The 14,609-nt window shown below is 52.0% G+C and overlaps 3 protein-coding genes across 4 annotated transcripts; 1 reads left to right on the forward strand and 2 right to left on the reverse strand.

Moving 5' to 3' along the window:
* Positions 1-803: 803 nt before the first annotated feature.
* Positions 804-3,779, forward strand: ctsla (cathepsin La). Of its 2 annotated transcripts, none has more exons than XM_029163642.3 (8): positions 804-941; positions 1,606-1,746; positions 1,814-1,936; positions 2,013-2,165; positions 2,651-2,875; positions 2,952-3,120; positions 3,205-3,310; positions 3,397-3,779. In XM_029163642.3, the coding sequence occupies exons 2-8, from the start codon at positions 1,618-1,620 to the stop codon at positions 3,494-3,496; spliced, it is 1,005 nt and encodes a 334-aa protein (XP_029019475.1). In that variant the 5' UTR covers positions 804-941; positions 1,606-1,617; the 3' UTR covers positions 3,497-3,779. The 2 variants fall into 2 exon arrangements, with proteins under 2 accessions (XP_029019475.1, XP_029019477.1); XM_029163644.3 differs by having other exon boundaries at positions 1,609-1,746.
* Positions 3,780-4,408: 629 nt separating this feature from the next.
* On the reverse strand, positions 4,409-11,136 carry fbp2 (fructose-1,6-bisphosphatase 2). The gene is made up of 7 exons (XM_029160948.3): positions 10,694-11,136; positions 9,949-10,111; positions 9,522-9,614; positions 9,156-9,296; positions 7,220-7,357; positions 5,696-5,815; positions 4,409-4,928 (listed from the first exon to the last, which is right to left on the reverse strand). The coding sequence occupies exons 1-7, from the start codon at positions 10,864-10,866 to the stop codon at positions 4,743-4,745; spliced, it is 1,014 nt and encodes a 337-aa protein (XP_029016781.1). The 5' UTR covers positions 10,867-11,136; the 3' UTR covers positions 4,409-4,742.
* Positions 11,137-11,416: 280 nt separating this feature from the next.
* LOC114861570 (fructose-1,6-bisphosphatase 1-like) lies at positions 11,417-14,396 on the reverse strand. Its single transcript, XM_029160947.3, has 7 exons — positions 14,112-14,396; positions 13,608-13,770; positions 13,343-13,435; positions 13,135-13,275; positions 12,920-13,057; positions 12,699-12,818; positions 11,417-11,877 (listed from the first exon to the last, which is right to left on the reverse strand). The coding sequence occupies exons 1-7, from the start codon at positions 14,279-14,281 to the stop codon at positions 11,686-11,688; spliced, it is 1,017 nt and encodes a 338-aa protein (XP_029016780.1). The 5' UTR covers positions 14,282-14,396; the 3' UTR covers positions 11,417-11,685.
* Positions 14,397-14,609: the final 213 nt, after the last annotated feature.

Raw genomic sequence — 14,609 nt, forward strand, 5'->3', positions numbered from 1 at the left:
TATTCCTCACTGTACATAAACATTGACCTATAAATGCTGCCTTGTAGATATAATGCTAGTGAATATATTAAATATATAGAGACTATTTAAGTTTGCACAAGAAGAGAAAATGAGCCTTATTAATTGTTTTTAGTCATTTATGATCAAACATTTAAATGCTGGGAGTGGATTTATTTAAAGCAATGTTTATTGTGTATAAGGGGAAGACTGGTTTCAAAGTCCATACCTGTTTATCTGTACATCTCAGTCACATTCAAACACATATCGTGCCCTTGTGCACGTCAAACCGGTTACACATATACATGACCAAACCACGTTTATTAAAAAAACAACCGTATCTAGTTTAGTTACTGCACAAACTGATACATGGCTGTGTACAAGCAAAGCCGTGTTTGTGTACTTTGAGGTCAGATGGACCCAGATTCCTCCAAACCCACCAAAACATGCTTGTTGAGGTCACGTGTTACCAATAAGACTAGAAAATGCCTTTACTGTTATCGCCTTATGTCTAAAAACAACATTTGTTTGAAACAGCGTCCAATAACCGATATTTTCTCATGGAGGATTTTTGCTTTGTAGGTGTTTTGGTGAATTTAGCTCCAGTCAGCTCATCTATAGACACATTAGGAATCGATCAGTTTTCTATTTGCGCAGCATCGCCGTAAACCACTGTTTAACGTGAAACTGCTTTATTAATCAATCAACGCTTGATTAAACAAAACGATTGATCACAGTAAACACATAATGTCCTGTTCTCCATCACGTGCTTCCATGATGGCGTCAGGCACTGGGGGCGTGGCCAACGAGGAAAACAAGGAGCGGGCCAATCAGAGCGCTCGGTGCACGAGCCGCAGCCGCTATTCAGGCCCTTATAAACCCGAGGAGCCGCAGCTGGGGCATAGTTTCTGCTCCTTCTCCTCCTGCGGCCTTCTTTGTTTACAGTAAGTGTTACTTTTAATGCTTTTGTTTACTCTCATGCCAAAACAGCGAGATTCGACGCGCAAGTTCTGGGCATAGAGGTCGTGTTAATGTGTGTGTTTGTTCTGAGACGTAAGAACATCGCAGCGTTCCGTCCGTTCTTGAACCCATACGTCGGTCCGTTCCAGCTGGTGCCGTGTTCCTGCTGCGGCCTCCTGGTTCCGCCGCTTAGCTGTTTGTCTCGGCCGCTGAGGCAGCAGCCATTTCTCGCTTCTCCTCGCTTTGAATTGCTGCTAAAAGCCGGCGCCTCGCGTTTAATCGGAGTTTTGCTTTTCTTTTCCTTTTCCCGTTTCGAGTTTCGCTGCGGCTCCGGTTCCCGTCGCCGCAGCTCGTCCCGTGACTGAGCAGAAAACAAGCCGGCTCGGTTCTTTGTTGGGCTCCGCCTGCAGGAGGACCGGGCCCCACGGCCCCACGCCGCGGTTCCGCGCTCCTGCGTGGCGTGAAATGAGCCACGAACCGTCGGTTGCGGCTCACGTTTAGCACCTCTTGTTTGATTTAGCCTCCGGTTCGAGCCGAGCGGATGACGGCGCCGTCGGGAATGTGAGCCGCGGCTCTGGTTCTGAGTCATGCGGACTCTGTCGTAAACGGACGTGACTCGTTTCCCGGTTAAACGGACTCGTTTCCCAGCAGGAGCCGACGATGCTGCTGCTGCTTGTCGCTGCCGTGGCCGTGTGCCTGAACGCAGCCCTTTCGGCCCCCGCGCTGGACGCACAGCTGGATCAGCACTGGCAGCTGTGGAAGAACTGGCACAAGAAGGACTACCACCAGGTAACGGTCTGTTCGGTCACTGGGCCCTGCCAGCGCCGCGGGGGTCTGACGCTGCTGTTTCCCGTAGAAGGAGGAGGGGTGGAGGAGGATGATCTGGGAGAAGAACATGAGGAAGATCGAGCTGCACAACCTGGAGCACTCCATGGGAAAGCACACGTACCGCCTGGGCATGAACCGCTTTGGAGACATGGTGAGACCCACGTCCAGGACCCACACGCCGCTGGTTGCCGTGAACCCTGTCTCACCTGCTTTGACTTCGTCCACAGACCAACGAGGAGTTCAGACAGGTCATGAACGGCTACAAGCCCAAAAACGCGTCCAAGGCCCGAGGCTCTCTGTTCATGAAGCCCAACTTCCTGAAAGTCCCCGATTCCCTGGACTGGAGGCAGCACGGCTACGTCACCGCCGTGAAGGACCAGGTAACGGCTCTCGGACTCTTTATGAATGCGTGGTCGCAGAAGCAGCTCTAATGTTGCAGGAAGTGACGTCCCCACGGGCTGTTAATAGCTGTGCTTTAGGAAGGTAACGGTCCTGCTGCCGTCACTGGTGGTAAACATGGTGTCACACGCAGCTCTGGGCCCATTGCATCATGTGTGGAGTTAATGTTTACTGGGACGCCGATAAGTCGACCACTCACGGCTTGTCTTTGTTATCTGCTAACTTCACACCCTTCCCCTCTATGACTGGACAGTTTGCTCCCTCCGCCCTCCGCATGTGCAACCTGAAACCGGTCAAACAGGCTCCACATGCGCTTGTTTAGTGTAGTAAACGCAGTTCTATACGTGAGCCTCACAAAACAGGAAATGAGGAGATGGCCTAAATTTAACCAGTGCGTTTAGAAACCCAGGCTGCTCTGGGTGTTGCCCTCCGTCGCCCGATCTTACGGGTCCGTTTCCCTTTGTAGGGTCAGTGCGGCTCCTGCTGGGCCTTCAGCACCACCGGAGCTCTGGAGGGGCAGCACTTCAGGAGGACCGGCAGCCTGGTGTCGCTGAGCGAGCAGAACCTGGTGGACTGTTCCAGACCCGAAGGCAACGAGGGCTGCAACGGCGGCCTGATGGACCAGGCCTTCCAGTATGTGGAGGACAACAACGGACTGGACTCTGAGGAATCCTACCCTTACCTGGCAACCGTACGTATCGGATGGACCCGACGGTTAAAGTCCTTGGATCATTCATGCCCTGCTCACCCGCTGGTTCTGTTTGCAGGACGATCAGCCATGTCGGTACGACCCGGCCTTCAACTCTGCCAACGACACCGGTTTTGTGGACATCACCAGTGGCAGCGAGGACTCGCTTCTGTCTGCGCTGGCCTCCGTTGGACCCGTGTCGGTGGCCATCGACGCCAGCCATCAGTCCTTCCAGTTCTACAGTGGAGGTCGGGTCAAGATTCCAATCCTGTGCATTTTTAATCATGGGTGAAGCGTAAAGCGAGGTGTCTGACTGGGTCTGTGTGTCTCAGGGATCTACAACGAACCAGAGTGCAGCAGTTCCGAGCTGGACCACGGGGTGCTGGCAGTGGGTTACGGCACAGAGAACGGCCAGGACTACTGGATCGTCAAAAACAGGTCGGTGCCGCTTCCCGCGGGCAGCGGGTCGCTGCTGGGCTTCTCAGAAACCCGCTGACATCATGACTGTTGGTTTGCTTTTGCAGTTGGAGCACCAGCTGGGGAGAGGAAGGCTTCATCAGGATGAGCAGGAACAGGGAGAACCAGTGCGGCATCGCCACTGCAGCCAGTTACCCACTGGTTTAACGGCTGCACCGTTTAGTTCTATTTTCAATGCCGTGACTTTGAAGAGGAGCAGGCGGCACACGGCTTCAGACGGAGACGCTAAACATGAATATGAAGCTGAACACTGTTTTTAGGGAATTTTTTTTTTATGCCACTTTATTTGTTTTGAAAAGGTTTTAGTTCAAAGTTTTACTCTGTAAATATGTATGTTCTACTTGAGTGAGGCAGTAATGGAATACTTGCTCTGATCATTGTAAATGATTTTCTTTTCTACTTTTACTGTGATTAAAGTATTAAAACACTAGTTTGGTCTTCAGACAGTTTTTAGTGTTAATGGTTTGACCGTAGCGTCTTAGATGATGTTTGTGTGATGCTGAAAACTGGTTTTACCTGCAGTTCAGACGTCAAGTTATTTATATGACACAAAGACAGAAAATCTAAAGGATTTAAATGTACTTTGCAAAGAATGAATTCTTGAACGGCTCATTGCAGCCAACATGTGGTGTCCTGTAAAATGAGACCAGGACAACGTGTCCCGAACAAACGTTTCCTCTCTTTCCTGCTCATGCTAAAGTTTATGACTTCACTAAGAGGAATGTGAGCTATATGTAAGTCCATCGTCATAAGCTGCCGTGCTCCTTGATGTCTGGTACTTCTCAGCTCCTGCAGGATTATTGAATCCTGGAACAAAGATGTTGATTCACAAGTCGAGCTTCCACCAAACAATGACTTAAACCTTCGTTACAAGAGCTTTCATTCTATAGAAGTATAGGACGAATAGTTTAGAGGATAAAGTTCATAAATTTGTATCAATTCTACATTTTTATTTCAGCGACCAATTCTAATAATTCCATACAGCTTTTTGATGCCATTTTATTAGGTACAGAGCTTTGGTGTAATTCAATACAGTCACAGACTTGACCTGAAGCAGAATTTCACCTTGAGACATTTTTATTTTTGTAGTTTTAGGCAGAAACAAGTCATAGTCATATTCTTATTTAGGTTCAATAAAATGAACCATGATAAGAAAAAAAGAGGAGCAGCCTTACAGTAAGAACTGTGTCTGGATGCTAAAAATAACATTCTACTCTAGGTGTTTTGTGGACTCTTCCTCCTTTTTTGAGACAGAGCAAAGTGCTTCTTCTGATGCTGAGCTCATCACTTACTCTGCAACTTGTGATGCTGAGATCCCAAATTGTTCGTCTGTGAAGACGCCATCATTACTCTGACCTTTTCCCCGTGGGAACGTGAACTACGCTGCCGAGCTTCAGGGGAACCTCTTGACGAAGGACAGGTACTCGTCGACGTCGTCGGTGGAGCCCACCACGAAGGGCACGCGCTGGTGGAGCGCCTCGGGCTGCACGTCCAGAACCCGCTGGGTGCCGGTGGTGGCCGAGCCGCCCGCCTGCTCCACCAGGAAGGCGATGGGGTTGCACTCGTACAGCAGCCGCAGCTTTGGGGAGAGGATGGAGAGGAGCTGCTATGAGACAAAGCATTAACCCCCGATGCCCGTAACACACAGCCGTGATGGGGAAACATCTGGATCATTTGAGGGTGATGCACCGCTGGGCATCACCCTCAAATGAACCCTGAACCCCACAGAACCTAACGGAGGTGCAGTCGGAGGCCTCTACACAGATCTGGAGTCAGAGCAGAGCCTCAGACACCTGGCTGTGCAGGAGCTTTGCTCTCGACGTTTCCTCGTACTCGTGGTTTCACTTCCCACTGAGCCCCGGTGGCGTGAAGTCAGACTTCTCTCTGTGCGACGCAGGTTGTGAGCGTTAATGCTCCAGCCGTGTCACGTGTGTTTCATTCAGCACTTTGAACTTTGACCCACTGTGTTCCCAGCGTGCTCAGCAAACAGAGCGTGCCCGGATACGACCGACAGATAAAGCTCAGCGACTGGGACCAGTAAAGCACTGAGGCCGTTTTTAGACTCTCAGTCTCATCACATTAATGTTCTATATTTTACAGCTGGTTCTGGTAACTGGGAGAGAGAAAGGGGAGGTTGTGGTGAATCTACTTGACTGTGTCTGGGCTTTATTTAGTAGAGACTGAGAAAAAGCCCTTCAGCCTGCGGTTACAGAGTCCCGTCGCAGTTAAAGGCCTTCGTGTGCCTGGATTCAGGTCAAGGCCAGTAAATGACATCACAGCCGATCGAGAAGATTAAAAACAGGAACCGTGGCTCTGACGCGGCTCGCGTCCCGCGCGTCTCTGTACCTTTCCTTTGGGGCTCTTCTCATTGGCAGGATACATGAAGATGCCTCCGTAGGCGATGGTGCGGTGAATGTCCGAGACCATGGAGCCCACGTAGCGAGCTCCGTAGGGGGCGCTGCCGTCCTGGGAGGAGGAGAGCGAGGCGTTAGTGGAGGGAACGGTGCTGCTGAGCGTGAGCTGGAGTCTCGGCTGCTGTTTCACATCCCTCGGCGTCGGTGGTTTTATGGTTCAACCTTTTATTTCTACTTACTGTAACTAGGCAGCGTGTTTCTGCTTCTGACTCATCTACTTCACTTCTCATATACCAAACCTGAAAACAATTAACCGTGCGAAGCAGTGATGGTCTGTTTAAGCTACACAAACTCTGTGCACTTTACTGCAAGTCAAGTCAGAATGTGTCCAGTCACAGAGCGCTCCACATTCTGTCTATAGTGTAAATGAAGGACCATCATGGCAGTAAACAAGCAGCTCCGTCATTGTCCAGTTTTGTTGCGGAGAGAAAACTGAACAGAAACGTTGAGGTTGAATTCCCAACGTGCACTTTGCACCTGCAACGGGAAGCGGCACTGCTTCAAACACACCCTCGGACACCAGACGCGTGCGTCCTGGTTGTGGACTGATCTGTTTCACAAGGTTTCTGCCACTCCGGCGCGTTCAGGCCGAGCGCCTCAGTGACGCATGCAGTCGTGTGTTTGCTGAGTCACATCCAGTCGCCGTCAGGGAGAATCCTGAGTCGGCAGAGGAGCGCGAGGTTCCAACATCCTAATACTACGAACTGTACAAGAAGCAGCAGCAGCAGCAGCGACAGCGAAACCCAACGGAAGAAACAATCAGACGGCGCTGGATGCGTTTGAGTCTCTCCTGCTGCATCGTGAAGGCACCGATAGTGGTAGATGAAATCAGAAGCAGATGCCTTTATTTCCTGTCACTACCATGAAATCAGAGCAGAAGTCTGCGGACGCCAGTGAACTTAAACTTCCCTAAAGTCTGTGTCACACCTGTGACGTTCACACCAGGCTGAGAAACGTCTCCCATGATTCACTGGGAGCGTAACCATTTCAACCGTTAAGTAACAGATCTGGAGTCAGCGGTGGAGGAGCCAAGCTCCAAACACGCTGGAGGAAAACTGCTGCGTGTGCAGATGTGGAGCTCATCCGTGCCCACGTCAGCTTCCTGAGCAACGGGAGGTTTCCTCTCACGCGGGGCGCCGGTCACGCTCAGATGAGCCCCAGTCACATGTTGGGAGCCGGATGGCCGAGCTCGGCTCACTGAAGCGTCCATCACTCGCTGTCAGTCAGGAAAACCTGACACAACTTTAGCTTAACGTTTGATGGCTTCTGTCAACTTGTTTTATCAGAAAAAAACGCTTTGTGAACACTCACATGATGAGAGTCAGAGGCGCTGATGCATGAAGTCATGCACAGGTTCACATGCTCGGACCGGGCCGAGACGCACATCTGCTCAACAGCTGGGTTCAAACGCGCCTCAGATGAGTCTGCAGGTCAGTGCCATGATCTCAGCACTCACCTCCGGGTACTTCTTGGACTTGAGGTACTCGTTGATGGAGCAGTGGAAGTACTTGGCATAGCCCTCGTTCAAACTGTAGATCTTTCCTTTTGGCTTCATTCTCACATTCCTCTCAGTCAGGATGAACTCGCCAATGGCCTGAGGAGCAAACACAGCAAACACAGCATTAGCACCCAGTATTCCCAGTCAGTGTGAGGAGCAAACACCACGTCAGGGCCCAGTGTTCCCGGTCAGTGTGAGGATCAAACACAGCGTCAGCGCCCAGTGTTCCCAGTCAGTGTGAGGACCAAACACAGCATTAGAGCCCAGTGTTCCCGGTCAGTGTGAGGATCAAACACAGCGTCAGCGCCCAGTGTTCCCAGTCAGTGTGAGGACCAAACACAGCGTCAAAGCCCAGTGTTCCCAGTCAGTGTGAGGACCAAACACCACGTCAGGGCCCAGTGTTCCCAGTTGACCTGAGGACCAAACACAGCGTCAGGGCCCAGTGTTCCCAGTCAGTGTGAGGACCAAACACCAAGTCAGGCCCCAGTGTTCCCAGTCAGTGTGAGGACCAAACACAATGTCAGGGCCCAGTGTTCCCAGTCAGTGTGAGGACCAAACACCACGTCAGGGCCCAGTGTTCCCAGTCAGTGTGAGGATCAAACACAGCGTCAGGGCCCAGTGTTCCCAGTCAGTGTGAGGACCAAACACAGCGTCAGGGCCCAGTGTTCCCAGTCAGTGTGAGGATCAAACACAGCGTCAGGGCCCAGTGTTCCCAGTCAGTGTGAGGACCAAACACAGCATTAGCGCCCAGTGTTCCCAGTTGGCCTGAGGACCAAACACCACGTCAGGGCCCAGTGTTCCCAGTCAGTGTGAGGACCAAACACAGCGTCAAAGCCCAGTGTTCCCAGTCAGTGTGAGGAGCAAACACCACGTCAGGGCCCAGTGTTCCCAGTCAGTGTGAGGACCAAACGAATCATCAGCGCCCAGTGTTCCCAGTTAGTGCGAGGACCAAACACAGCATTAGCACCCAGTGTTCCCAGTTAGTGCGAGGACCAAACACAGCATTAGCGCCCAGTGTTCCCAGTTAGTGTGAGGATCAAACGCAGCGTCAGGGCCCAGTGTTCCCAGTCAGTGTGAGGACCAAACGAATCATCAGCGCCCAGTGTTCCCAGTTAGTGCGAGGACCAAACACAGCATTAGCACCCAGTGTTCCCAGTTAGTGCGAGGACCAAACACAGCATTAGCGCCCAGTGTTCCCAGTTAGTGTGAGGATCAAACGCAGCGTCAGGGCCCAGTGTTCCCAGTCAGTGTGAGGACCAAACGAATCATCAGCGCCCAGTGTTCCCAGTTAGTGCGAGGACCAAACACAGCATTAGCACCCAGTGTTCCCAGTTAGTGCGAGGACCAAACACAGCATTAGCGCCCAGTGTTCCCAGTTAGTGTGAGGATCAAACGCAGCGTCAGGGCCCAGTGTTCCCAGTCAGTGTGAGGACCAAACACAGCATTAGCGCCCAGTGTTCCCAGTTGGCCTGAGGACCAAACACCACGTCAGGGCCCAGTGTTCCCAGTCAGTGTGAGGACCAAACACAGCGTCAAAGCCCAGTGTTCCCAGTCAGTGTGAGGAGCAAACACCACGTCAGGGCCCAGTGTTCCCAGTCAGTGTGAGGACCAAACGAAGCATCAGCGCCCAGTGTTCCCAGTCAGTGTGAGGACCAAACGAAGCATCAGCGCCCAGTGTTCCCAGTTAGTGCGAGGACCAAACACAGCATTAGCACCCAGTGTTCCCAGTTAGTGTGAGGAGCAAATGCAGAGTCAGCGCCCAGTGTTTCCAGTCAGTGTGAGGACCAAACACAGCGTCAGGGCCCAGTGTTCCCAGTCAGTGTGAGGACCAAACGAAGCATCAGCGCCCAGTGTTCCCAGTTAGTGCGAGGACCAAACGCAGTGTCAGACTCACAGGGTCCAGCATGAAGAAGTTCAGGCCGGCGCCGGTGCTGAGCGCCACCAGGGTGGCGCTGCCGTACAGGGCGTAGCCGGCGCACACAATGTTGGTTCCTGGCTGCAGAGCGTCTTGATCCGTTGGTTCCCCCTCTGTCGTCTGAACGAAGCAAGTGAGAAAAACAAGTGCTGAACAGAACCAGAACCACAGTGTTCTGCTAAAAACGACTACAGTTCCCCAGTTGGCTGCAACCTGGATTAACGGGACAACGGCGCCCTCTAGTGGTGTCTGGGTGTAACTGTCTGTGAACAACAACACTAAAAATAACCAGATGAACGTTTTGCAAAGGCATTTTGTGGTTTTCCTTGACGTTCAGGTACTGACCCGTTTGTATATTGCAAAGATGGTGCCGATTGAAGCCAAGCAGTCGATGTTACTGGAGCCGTCCAGGGGGTCAAAGCAGACCACGTACTTCCCCTGGAGCAAGAAAAAAGTCCTCAAGTCAAACATGGAAATATATTGTGAATTCTTCAAAATATTGTCAGTCTATTGCATTTTATTTCTTTTTTAAGCTGTTTCGAACATGATGAACAGTAAGTATGTGAGTGTGATCTACACCAGAGGCCGCTTCAGGGGAACTAGCCTGCAGCCTCGGCTCGTCTGTGGAAACGCAGTGGTGTCTCTGGACAGGAATCAATTTGCTGAGTCATGTTTTGTTTATGTTTTATATTAACACTGGATGCGTGAAGCTGCCTTCTGAAGGCGTCAGTGTGGTGTCTCTGCCCGTGAGACCGCGTTCTTGCTGCGTTACCCTCTTGTCCCTGGGGGTGACGATGAGCTCCTTGTTCTCCTCAGACACCATGCAGCACGTGCTGTAGGACGCCTGCAGCATGTTGATCACCAGGGCGTTGGACAGCACGTCCAGCTTCTTCACGTCGTCGCCCGTCACGTTCACGGAGCCCGCCATGCCCTGCCTGCAGAAACGCTGCTGTGACGCGTCATCACCACACTCGCCCTCATCTGGGCCCGGAGACAGACGTCTGATCACGAAACCTACGAAAAAACTCCCCAAACATTCCTGTGCCGTGACGTCCCAGCGCTCCTGGCAGTTTTCAAGGTCGCGTCTCTCATTGAGGATCAGGTTCCTCCTCTACAGTCGTCTCCTGTTAATCAAGGCGTCGCCAACCAGCACAATATTTTATCGGCTCCAGATTAAAGTGTTGAAATGTTCCGGTTCCACTGGAGCAGCACACACGGATTCTTATGGGAACCAGCCCCATTGTTCGTGCTTATTGTGTGCGTGGAGAAACCAGAGCCGACGCTCAGTATCAGTGACGCCTCGCTCTTAAGTTAAAGCAAACACATCAACATAATGTCAAATGCTGAAACTCTACCCACCGCCTCACATTGACCTCTGACCTCTCCGTGGCGACGTGCAACGAACAAAAATGTTAGGAATGACACAAACACCGAGATGACGCCATCGTTTGCGCGTTTGCACGCACGCACGCACGCACGCAGCGCCGCGCTTCGGTTCGGTTCGGTTCGGTACTTACAGGTGGGCCAGGCCCGCTTTGCGCACGGCGGAGGAAATGGCCTTGATGGCCGTGAGCATGGCGTTGATGAGCTGCGTCAGCTCGCCCGTCGCCCCCTTCGCCTGGCGCCCGGTCTCCATGACGAACCGGGTCAGGGTCCATACGTCCGTGTCGAACGCCGACTGGTCCGACATGCTGGTGCCGCTCGGAGGACGCGCAGCAACTGAGCGCCGTCGCGCGCAGCCGAGTCCTTTTGATCCGCGGAGCCGCGAGTCTATTTGTGAGGAGCGGTCCGGTGTCCGGTGTCACCGAGCTGCGACCCTCGCATCAGCGCTTCCCTGCGCTCGGACCTGTCAGTGACTCAGAACCTGCGGAACGCGAGGTTTCTCCATCTTCGAACCTTGTTGTTGCCTCGTGCAGCTGAAGCAGCGTCAACACGTGCACCTGCATTGAAACCTTCCTGCTCCTTTTGTGCGTTAAACGCTAAGACACGAGCGCTTGACTGTGGAATAGATGTGAGCAGCTGCAGCAGTGAGTTAAAGGTCATCTGGACTCGGAGACCTTTAAACTAAAGGTCGGCTCTTCTGTCTGGACGGAACAAGCGCCAACCTTTGCCTCGATTAAAATGAAACACATGAGAAAACGTCACATCTGAATATGCTGTAACTCACGCATCCTGCACAAATAATAGTCATTTGCATTTTCATGTTTACACACAAACCATTAACAGACACGACACCTACACCTTTTTCCAAGTCGGTTTTATTAAAGTAGCTCCATCACCTCAAACAGCAGCTCACAGTTAAAGCTTCAGCTTTTACACATATTTGCTCCTTCACCAAACGTATTCATTTTATTCAAAAGGCACAAATGGAATAAAGTCCTTCTGTTTCATTCAGTGTTTTTGGCACCTGTTTGGTCTTTGGTGGTTTTCTTTGGAATGTTTGTGTTCAGAAACACAGGTTTATTACTGGTGACGCGCGCAGAGCCTGTATTTCCGGCTCCACGCGGCCTCACTTCGTGGCGTGTTTGTGGCAGACAGCGATGTACTCCAGTACGTCCTCTGGTGAGCCCATGGCCACGGGGGCCCGCTGGTGGATGCTCTCGGGCTGGATGTCCAGGATGTTCTGGAAGCCGGTGGAGGCCATGCCGCCGGCCTGCTCCATGATGAAGGCCATGGGGTTGCATTCGTACAGCAGCCGCAGCTGGAGCAGCACACGTAACCACAGTTCAGGTCCCGCTTTTATTTTGTGCCTTTAACCTCTTTACCATCAGGTCATGCTTTTATTTTGTACTTTTAACCTCTTTACCATCAGTTAATGCTTTTATTTTGTACTTTTAACCTCTATCATAATTAGGTCATGCTTTTATTTTGTACTTGTAACCTCTTTATCATCAGGTCATGCTTTTATTTTGTACTTTTAACCTCTATCATAATCAGGTCATGCTTTTATTTTGTACTTTTAACCTCTTTACCATCAGTTAATGCTTTTATTTTGTACTTTTAACCTCGTTACCATCAGGTCATGCTTTTATTTTGTACTTGTAACCTCTTTATCATCAGGTCATGCTTTTATTTTGTACTTTTAACCTCTTTACCATCCGCTCATGCACAGGTTTCACTGAACCTGTTCTGACAATAAAAAGGCATTCAGACGCTCGTCACCGAGCTGCTTCCTAAAATGGGACAGGTTTGCTCAGTGTTGCAAGTGCAGGAAGGAAGTGTAGAAGAAACAGCGTTGTGACACCGACTTCAACATGGTCCCGTAAAAGAAGGCGACACCAAGGTTAGAGTCGCATCGAGTTTCCTCGATGTCAACATCAAGTAAGACTGAAAACTGGAGAAGCAGCTTTTTCAGTCTGACAACAGACTTTCCTCCATTATCAGAGTCATAATGGGCTCAGATCGTTTTATGCAGCTTTGACATCAAGGAGCTTTAACACTGGACAGACACCACTTAAATCTACTGAATATTAGTGGAGCTCATTTAAATGATCCAGAACCGGGCCTGGACACAAAGCTCACCTTCCCCTTGGGACTCTTGGCGTTTCCTGGATACAAGAAGATGCCTCCGTACATCAGCGTGCGGTGCACGTCTGCCACCATTGAGCCGATGTACCGCGCTCCGTAGGGCTCCGTGCCGTCCTGCAGAAAAAGTCCGTTTCAAGCTACAAACCGTGTGTGTGAAGAAGTGAGGGTCCAGTGACGAAGCCTCAGCTTCGCCATGGCCCCGCCGCCGGCTCTACCTGAGGGAACTTCTTCTTCTGCAGGTACTCGGTGACCGCCGGCTCAAAGTGCTGCGCGTAGCCTTCATTCAAGCTGTAGATCTTGCCCTTCTTCTTGATCTTCACGTCCCGCTCAACCAGGATGAACTCACCGATCGCCTGCGAAGCAGACGGCGACACGTTACCGCGCGCGCGCTGTGCGGATCGCGAGGCGCGGGCCGGGCGGCGCCACCAACCGGGTCGAGCATGAAGCAGTTGACGCCGCGGCCGGTGGAGAGCACGACCATGGTGGCGCTGCCGTAGAGCGCGTATCCCGCCGCCACCAGGCTCCTCCCGGGCTGCAGGGCGTCCTTCTCGCTCGGCTCCGAGTCGGACGTCTGCGAGGAACAAGCGTCAAACGCGGCCTCGATCCACATGCAGGTCAGACCCACAGGAGCACTGTACCTTTCTATAAATGGCAAAGATGGTGCCGATGGAGACCAGACAGTCAATGTTGGAGGATCCGTCCAACGGATCGAAGCACACAATGTATTTACCCTGGAAAAAACATCTCAAATCAGTATTTCTTATGTCAGACACATTAAGTAGTGATTCTTAATTCTTGCATTTCAGAGACCTATTGAATTATAATAGTCTTAAAGAAAGTTTTAAGTATTCTAGTCATTCCGTCAGGAAAAGGTCAGTGGCGTTAAAACGCCCTCAAACTCACCCTCTTCTCGGGCTCTACAATGATGGCCTTGTCGTTCTCCTCCGACACCAGCACACAGGAGGTGAAGGACGACTTGATCATGTTGATGACCAGGTCGTTGGACAGAATGTCCAGCTTCTTCACCTGGTCGCCCGTCACATTGGTGCCGCCAGCGATGCCGTAGCTGAGGAGGTACACACGAGTCAGAGTGGGAGTTCAACGAATGCAGATCTGCAACCGGGGCATGACACTGCATTTCTTAACGGGGTTTGTGTGGTTATTGAGTAAAGCAGAAAGTTGCATCAACTCCTCGAGTCAAACTCTGGCTCAAAGACGGTTTCCTCCAGCAGTCACGCTCAATCACGGCTTCGCAGTGCGTCTGTTGAGAGACTGCAGTCAAACCCGACGCACACCTGACGACGGTGCACGTCTGCAAACACGTCTGTGGGCGGAACTGACTGAACACAAACCCAACGGCGTGCGCCGCCGCGGTGCCACGCGAACCCGCTGCGCTCCTTCACTCACAGGTGGGCGAGGCCAGCTTTACGCACGGCGCTGGAGATGGCCTTGACGGCGGTGCACAGCGAGTTGAGCAGCGTGGTCAGCTCCCCGGTGCCCTTCGCCTTCCTGCCCTCCTCCATGACGAACCGGGTCACGGTGACCACGTTGGTGTCGAAGGCGCCTCGCTCAGACATGGCAGCAGGGGGTCCGGCAGCGCGAGCGCAGGACTCGGAGGAAGCGTCGCAGCACTTAAATGCGCAGCAACGCGGAACTGCGCGAGGGGCGTGAAGACGCGGGGACCAATCCAGAGCTGCGGGAGGGGCGGGGCCGCGAACACAACCCGCCGCTGTGAGCCGATAAAGTCAACAACAGGCGGATGTGACCGGGACAAAAGACGCGGCACATGCCCCAAGTCCGACTCGTCTTACGAAAGACGGGTGGTGTTTGGTTTGTGAACAGTTTCACAAGTTCTGGGTCCGTGAACGGTCACATTCTTAAGAGCGAACACGCGAACTCCTCAGC

Source organism: Betta splendens, chromosome 9 (assembly GCF_900634795.4).
Source record: "Betta splendens chromosome 9, fBetSpl5.4, whole genome shotgun sequence".
Classification (NCBI taxonomy): domain Eukaryota; kingdom Metazoa; phylum Chordata; class Actinopteri; order Anabantiformes; family Osphronemidae; genus Betta; species Betta splendens.

Excerpts from the sequence above, each read along its gene's own strand:
- LOC114861570 (XM_029160947.3), bottom strand. The coding sequence starts at position 14,281 with ATGTCTGAGCGAGGCGCCTTCGACACCAACGTGGTCACCGTGACCCGG. Across the intron at positions 13,058-13,134 it reads ACTGCTTCATGCTCGACCCG|GCGATCGGTGAGTTCATCCT; the intron begins GTTGGTGGCGCC and ends TCTGCTTCGCAG. Across the intron at positions 12,819-12,919 it reads AGAAGAAGAAGTTCCCTCAG|GACGGCACGGAGCCCTACGG; the intron begins GTAGAGCCGGCG and ends CTTTTTCTGCAG.
- fbp2 (XM_029160948.3), bottom strand. The coding sequence starts at position 10,866 with ATGTCGGACCAGTCGGCGTTCGACACGGACGTATGGACCCTGACCCGG. Across the intron at positions 9,615-9,948 it reads TCACCCCCAGGGACAAGAGG|GGGAAGTACGTGGTCTGCTT; the intron begins GTAACGCAGCAA and ends TTCTTGCTCCAG. Across the intron at positions 9,297-9,521 it reads TCTTTGCAATATACAAACGG|ACGACAGAGGGGGAACCAAC; the intron begins GTCAGTACCTGA and ends TGCTTCGTTCAG.
- ctsla (XM_029163642.3), top strand. The coding sequence starts at position 1,618 with ATGCTGCTGCTGCTTGTCGCTGCCGTGGCCGTGTGCCTGAACGCAGCC. Across the intron at positions 1,937-2,012 it reads TGAACCGCTTTGGAGACATG|ACCAACGAGGAGTTCAGACA; the intron begins GTGAGACCCACG and ends CTTCGTCCACAG. Across the intron at positions 3,311-3,396 it reads TACTGGATCGTCAAAAACAG|TTGGAGCACCAGCTGGGGAG; the intron begins GTCGGTGCCGCT and ends TTGCTTTTGCAG.